We start from the raw sequence: 7,193 nt of genomic DNA on the forward strand, positions 1-7,193 counted from the left end.
GCGCCGCCTGCTCTTGTTGGATGCCGTCTGTCTGCCTCGGCCTGGGATGCTGGCCTCTGCTTCGCCAGCATCCACGCCACTGTCCTCACTCAGGGTCTGCCCACTGTCCGAGAGCTGGGAGAGTGTGGAGGCTGCAGGGAGGAGGGGAACAGGAGATTAGCAGTTTATGCAGCTGATGTCAGGGAGGACTTCCTGGAGGCGGTGATGGAGCTTAAGGCTAGAAGGCTGGAGCAATTCCCCAGGCAAAGATGAGGGAAGAATGAAAGGATTATGGGCTGGAGGGCAGGGAGACTTCCCATCACACACTCCAATTACTGAAGGCCTGCTTTTCCAAGTGAACCTGGCTGAAGGCGGCCATCTCCAGGATGTCTGCCTCAACTCCCCAGCTCCCGGCCACTGACATAACCGTTAAACAGGTCAGGAGGCAAGTCTGGCCCACGCATGGGGCTGTTCTTCTGTTTTCCTCTCTAAACCCATACAATGCTGCCCATTTTTAATGACGGGCCGACACATTTAAGTCAGATTTCAAATAAAAATGAAATTCCTAGCTTCCCCAGGGGAAACACACAAAAGAAAAGCCCACGCCAGCCTGTACTCCTGAAGGTCCCCCAGGCGGCCTGAACGGAATGGTGGGCACAGGCCCTCCGACTCGGTCACCCGGGCTGCTTTCCTCTGTGTGTGACAGCCTGGCCCCTGAGTGTGGCACCCTGGGTTGAGAACACACACTCCGGGGTCTGGCAGGTTGGCCCAGCTGTGCACGCCTGGGTGAGTATCCCAGCCTCTCTGAGCCTACTGCGTTCTCGTTCTAACACGATGGTGCCTGTGCGGTGGGGTCATCGCCAAGGCTCACAGACACAGCGGAGCGAGAAAAAGCGTCGTGAGAATGGACTGTGCCGAACCACCGGCTCCTCGCTGCACCCGGTCTCGGTGCTGTTATCTGTAAACTGGAGATAATAATCGTACCAGCCTCCTGGGGCTGCTGGGAGTCAGCGGGTTAACATATGCTAGACCCTGGGACAATGTCGGCACACGGGAAGCGCTTTATTTTAGTTTATTACTTTTAATTTGTCGGAGGGCATATGCACTTGCCAGAGAAAGAGAGAGAGAAAGTGAGAAAGCACCCCTGGGGGGATGGTGACACCACGATCCTTTCACCTCCATCCTCCTCTGGGGACTCTGGGCACGTACACACGTGTCTAGAGTATTTCTCAAGCTGCTGGGTGCGGGCCTGGAACCACACCGCTGGCCATGCGGATCCAGCCGTCTTCTCCACTACACCACTGGCTGGCGCAGAAAGTGCTTATTTTAGGCCGCTGCTGGCTCTCATTACCACCTGTGTGTCCAGCTCCGTGCCAGCCCAGGGCCACAGTGGTCCGTCTGCGACAGCACTGGTCTCTCTCCCCACGTCCTGGCTGTCTCCCCTGGCTGCCCCCTCACTGAGCTACTGAGGTCGGGGCCCTGCCATCGATCTTGCCCTCTGTACTGCCTGGCACAAAAAGACACTCAGGGACCGTCCCCTGCCCTGGCCTGCCCCAGCAGGCCTCGCTCATCAGTACAGCCAGAAGATGGCAGCAGAAGGCAGCACAATGTACCCACACTACTAACAGAAGGACCTAGAGCCAGGCTTTCCTGGGAAGGTGTGGAGGGGGCAGCTCTGTGCTCCCTCCACCTCCTGGGCTGCACAGCCTCTGGAGGCCCCGGGATCTGTGCATCAGGAGACATGCCAGGGGGCCAGAGACTGCCAAGCACTACCAGTGCTGTTATCCCTGGGAGACGGGATAACAGAAGCCAGCCCTGCCCCCAACAAACTCAGTCTCCCTGGGGACACTATTAGGTGAAGACAGGGTGGTCAGGGCTAGGGAGCTGGACGAGGTGCCCTAGCACTCCACAACTTGGCAGGGTTATCATTGGTTCTATTCTTTCATCATCATCATCATCATTATTATTATTTATTCTATGCTAGTAGGCACATGCACACCCATGAGGGGAGAGAGAGAGAATGAGAGAGAGAGAGAGACCCCAGTGGGGCCTGGTCACACTGTAATTTTCTTTCTTTCTTTTTTTTAGAGAGAGCTTTCTGATACAGGGCACAGGCATTTGTGCTGGATAGACAGAGAGGGACAGAGAGGCAGAAAGCAAGAAATCACCCCCCAGGAGGTATGGCTATACCACAGTCTGTTCTCCATTCTCCTCTCAGGATTTCGGGCATGCATGCACATGTGCCCCTGGCATGTACAAGCTGCCAGGTCTAAGACTCGAACCACCGTCGACTATGTGGGAGTCCAGCGATGTAACCACTATGCCATCTGCAATTCTTTTCCCCCCACCCCTTCATCCCATCAGGATTCTGAGCATGTGCGTGTGCACCGGGCCTGTTTTCAAGCCCCTGGGTCTGGGACTTGAACCTGGTCCTCTGCACAGCATTTAACCACCATAGTACAGGCTGGCTCCATTATCTTGTTTTATGATGGAACTTGCGGTCCGGAGAGGCAGGGGGGGGGGGGGCCGCAGCTTGTCCCAGTAACAAGCTGCCAATGGCAGAGCTGGGACTCAAGGCAGAGTCTCTAATGCCAACGCCACCCAGAACATGGGACTCAGGGCTGCTGCCCTGGCCACTCTGACTCTGAGTATGGACGCTCTGAGCTAGCAGGCCTCTCAAGGAGCAGAGAGCCCTGCCTCTCTCTGTGCTGATGGGTAGAGCAATGGAGAGAGGAAAAGCACCCCCAGAGTCACAGAGCGGAGCCCCCACCCCCCAGCCTGGCCCGCTGTACTCACTGCGCGTCTGAGGCAGCGCCCTCACTTCGTTCACGTCCGGTTCGCTATCTGGGCGGTGCACCTCCACCATGACAAAGTGCTGGTTCGTGCCAGTCTGGTCTGGGTGGCTGGAGGGTGAGGGCGGTGGAAGGCAGCTCCCGGCCACCGCAGCCTCTGCAGGGGGGCTTTTCAGGTGTGGGGGTGACTGGACTCGAGGGAAGGGACCAATGGGGTGCTGGGTGACCAGGGCCAGATGAGCGTCCAGTGGTCTCTTGGAACCAGGGTTGACAGGGGAGACAGAGGCGTAGATGGGGGAGGAGGGTGAGTCCTGTGTCAAGGCGGTCCCTGGGGTGGGTGCAGTGCCCGCCGGCGGGCTGTGGTTCCGCGGAGCCGAGAAGACGATGCCCGAGTGGGAAGAGGCTGAGGAAGGAGACTGGAGGTCTTCTCTCCCTGGCTTCCTGGGCTGGACAAGGGGACAGTTGTGGCCTTGGGTCAGAGGTGGGGCAGGAGGTGGCTTGAAGCTCTGCAGCCCCTCAGAGGTGGATTTGACATCATCCTGCCAAAAGACCCAACAGGAGTAGACGGAGTCAGAGCCCATCTCGGCTGGAGGAGAGACCAGAGCAGCCCAATGGTGCCGGCCGGCTGGAATCCTGTTCCCGTTCTATCAGCTCTTGGCCACGCCGCCCTGAATAATGTAACAGCCGAGTGGAAAACTTCTCCCCAGCATCTCAGCCACTGATAAGCATCGGAATCTTGGCAGGCATCTCTGGGGACGGCATCGTTACCTTTGGGAATTGACATTCTTGGCATTGGCCAGGGCTTGTCACAGGGAACAAGGCTTAACTAGAGGCCCACAAAGAGGACCGACAGGAAAAAGACAGGCATTTCTTTGGCTTTTCCTTTTACGGGGTTAGCTTAGGTACCGGAGACGGGAGGTATGGAAGGGCTAGAGGGAGAAGGAATGCATAGAAGGATGGATTCTGGGGGCTGTGTGGCCCTGAGCAAGGCGCTGCACCTCTCTGGGTGCCTCTGGGCGATGGGGAAAAGCACACCCGCCCAGCAAGGCTGATGTGGGGGTGTGAGGAGCCACAGGCCTAATGCGCTAGCAAGGGGTCTGCGACACGGCAGGGGTGCGGTGTGTGACAGCCACGGATACTGCCCAGGCTGGCGCCCATCGCCTACACGGCTCTGCAGACATCCCAGGAGCTTCAGAAACGCTTTACTCATTAACTTACCCTGCTACTACCGACCTCGTGTAACCATGGGAAACTGAGGCATGGGCCGGCAAAGAAACTCCCCAGAGTCACACAGTCAGTGGCAGAGGTGGGATTTGAAGCCACTCAGTTTGAATTATATGATTTTTTTAAGAGGTTTTTGCTATAGGGTGTGTGTACTCGCCAGAAAGACAGAAAGAGAGAGAGAGAGAGAGAGGGGGAGGAAATCTCTCCCTGGGGGGGTGGCCATGCCACAATCCCTTCTCCTCCATTCTCCTCTTGGGATCTTGGGCATGCACGCACAGGCATCCAGTGTGAGTTTAAGCCACCGGGTCCGGGACTCGAACAGCGATTGACTACATGGGAACCCAGCAACATAGCTATTACGCCAACTGCTGGTCCCTGAAGCCACTCAGTTTGGATCCTGAAATTGGGCTACACAAAAGACTTTTGGGGGCCCAGCAGGTGGCATGGTGGTTAAGGTGCTGGACTCCCACATGGCCAACCATGGTTTGAGTTCTGGACCTGGCGACTTGCATTCTCACCTTCCCTCTGTGTTTCTCTAGTCAAATTAAAAATAGTAATAATAATAAATAAAAATGAAATAATTGAAATCACTGAATAAAAATGGAAATAATAAAATAATCATTGAAATAATAAAAATGAAACAATTCTTTAAAAAAACAAACCGAAAAAGCCTTTGGGTTAGAATCGCATGAGCACGACGCTACATTTAGCTTCCATCCCCAGCCCAGGCCTAAGACCTGCTCTAGCTCTCGCCACACACTCCAGGCCTCGGTACCCGCCCTGGTCATGTCCAGACAACATGTCGAAAGGAAGAGCCCACTTGGTAAAGAACCTGATGGCCACACTGAAGATCCCCAAGGTGAGCCCTCCTGTCCCCTGCAGGGTGGCAGGAGAGTGTGCTCGTGTGCAGATCTGGAGCCAGGTCTGAGTGTCCACAGCAGAGGCCTCTGTCCTCTCACACACTCTGTGTCCCCTCCCTGGGGCTGTCATGGAGCACGGTGAGCCCCAGGGCAGAGCAGCCCGGAGAGGGTGGGCCACACTCAAGGACTTAGCCCTTAGCACTCAGGGTCTTACCACAGACACGTCTTGGAGAGTGTTGGCATTGCCCTGGACGGCCTCGCCACTTTCCTCCAGGTCCAGAGTGTTCTAGAAATGGGTAAGAAAATAGCATGAGCAAACAGAAGCCGAGGGGGGAAATCTGTTCCTCAGCACACCCAAATGAGCGGGGGCTTCTGACACTTGGACGGGGTTCTGAGACCGCTGACATGGCCCACTCCATTAAAAGGTACTTTACTCGTTAAAGTCCACTTCCCGCAGGTCACTTGGAAGTTGGTTTTCCTTTGGAAATTTCTGATCCCTTTTGGGCCTCCCAGCACTATCTGGGGCAGAGGCCAGGGTCTCCAGCCTCCACTGGGGATTCCTGGAGTAGGAATTGCTCAACACTTCCAAGGCCCCTCCCTCCACTGGCCCTGAGGCCCAGGAAGGGGTGAAAATGGCAGGTCACAGGTAAGAAGAGGATGGGAGAGCCCCTCTCTTTTTAAGTGCTGATGGTTTTCACCCTGAGGGAGTGGCCTAAGGTTTAAATGGGTGGTATTTTGCAAGAATTCAATTTCTTCTCTCCTCCCTCAGCTCATGGGGAAGAAGCCGGAAGTTCCAAGTGAGCTGCTAAAGGCTCTCTGGGTGCCCTGAAGACTCTGTGCACACGGGCTCCCCCGAGGGTCAGGGGCGCCACTTCCTCGGCTCCAGAGCCAGGGTGACCATGAGCCTCCAGCACAGTAATAGCTAATTTTTTTATAGATTCGTTTTTTTTTAAAAATTTCTTCCATGAGTGAAAAAGACAGAGAGCGAGCGAGCAAGTGAGCGAGCACTCCCTCCAACAGGACCCTGCCGCCACCCCACCCCCCCAGCTTCACTCATCCCTGCAAGATGGACACACAAGTGCACCCAGAGTACTCGGAGATCTCCAGACATGAGCCCAGAACTTTCCATGGTCGGCCTTGCAGACTGTGGACTTTACTGCTGCAGCTCCGCCTGGCCCCTACGAGGCTGAGCTTTATGCATCAGCTTGACTTGGCTAAGGGATGCCCACATAGCTGGTAAATCAGTATTTCTGGGTGTGCTCCTGAGGGCGTTTTCTGGGCAGATTAGCATGGAATCGCCAGACTGAGTAAAGATGCCCCTCCTCAAGGTGGCGTGGCATCCTCCAACCCATTACGGACCTGACAGGACAAAAGGGCCGAGAAGGTGGAATTGGCTTTCTTCTGGAGCCAGGACGTCAGACACTGGTGCTCCTGGTGCCAGGGCCCTTGAACTTGGCAGATCGGGGGCTGCTCAGCCTCCTTAATTGTGTGAGTCAATCTCTCACGATAAATCGGTCTCTCTCCTCTCTCTCTCTCTCTCACCTATTAATTCTGCAGAACCCTGGCTAACGCAGCCACTGACTCCTGGCTCAAGTCCCAATTGCCGTGATGAACACTGAGCAGTCTCTGAAGCTCCAGACTGACAACGAGCTGGGGGTCCAGAGGAGGTGAGACGCCATCCTCGCCTTCGTGAGCTTAGAGACAGTGAGGTGGGCTGATAAGCAAACAAGTGAGGGACTGCAGAGAGGACATGGATTGGAGGGACACGGGCATATAACATAGCTGGGGGACAGGGTTACCAGGAAGGCTTCCTGGAGGAGGGGAGGGGGCACAGCTTAAAGTTCAGTCTTACAGTTGAGCAGGACAAAGAAAGGAACATTGAGTGTTTCCAAGGGAAGGGTGTACATAAAACAGGAAGGAGACAGGGGGTGTTAAGAGAATTTTTGAGCAGCTCCATGTAAGTCAAGCTTGGAACAGCTTAGACTTGAGGCTGAGGGCAGTGGGTTGCCATGGATACGTGGTCACAGTTGCCTCTACGATGATCCTCTCTGCTCACATCCTCTCCGGCCGTAGTGAAATGCCATAGGTGTGCCGGGACCTTCACACTGGCCTTCTCGTCGGCCACCCACATGGCACACTCTGCTCACCTCCTTCAAGGACCTACTCATAAGGTCTGGCCTGGACAGCGCGGGACCCGTGTTCTCCACCCAGCAATCAGTACATAATCTTGAAACGCAAATCAGGTCATGTCTGGCCCCGGTGTCTGCCCCCACGCCCCACCCCGCCTCCCGGCCTCCGGGCCTCTTCATCCTACTTGGGGGAAATCACAAACTCCAGT

At 55.5% G+C, this 7,193-nt stretch overlaps 1 protein-coding gene across 1 annotated transcript in view; it reads right to left on the reverse strand.

Annotated features, from left to right (window-relative positions):
* WHRN (whirlin) overlaps positions 1-7,193 on the reverse strand; it is a gene marked incomplete in the record, with an annotated part of 108,332 nt that overhangs the window by 6,975 nt on the left and 94,164 nt on the right. The window contains 3 exon segments of the mRNA XM_027769617.1: positions 8-131; positions 2,776-3,310; positions 5,070-5,141. Coding sequence (XP_027625418.1) covers positions 8-131; positions 2,776-3,310; positions 5,070-5,141 — 731 coding nt within the window.

This window comes from Tupaia chinensis, unplaced genomic scaffold, assembly GCF_000334495.1.
Source record: "Tupaia chinensis unplaced genomic scaffold, TupChi_1.0 Scaffold000081_1, whole genome shotgun sequence".
In the NCBI taxonomy this organism is placed as follows: Eukaryota; Metazoa; Chordata; class Mammalia; order Scandentia; family Tupaiidae; genus Tupaia; species Tupaia belangeri.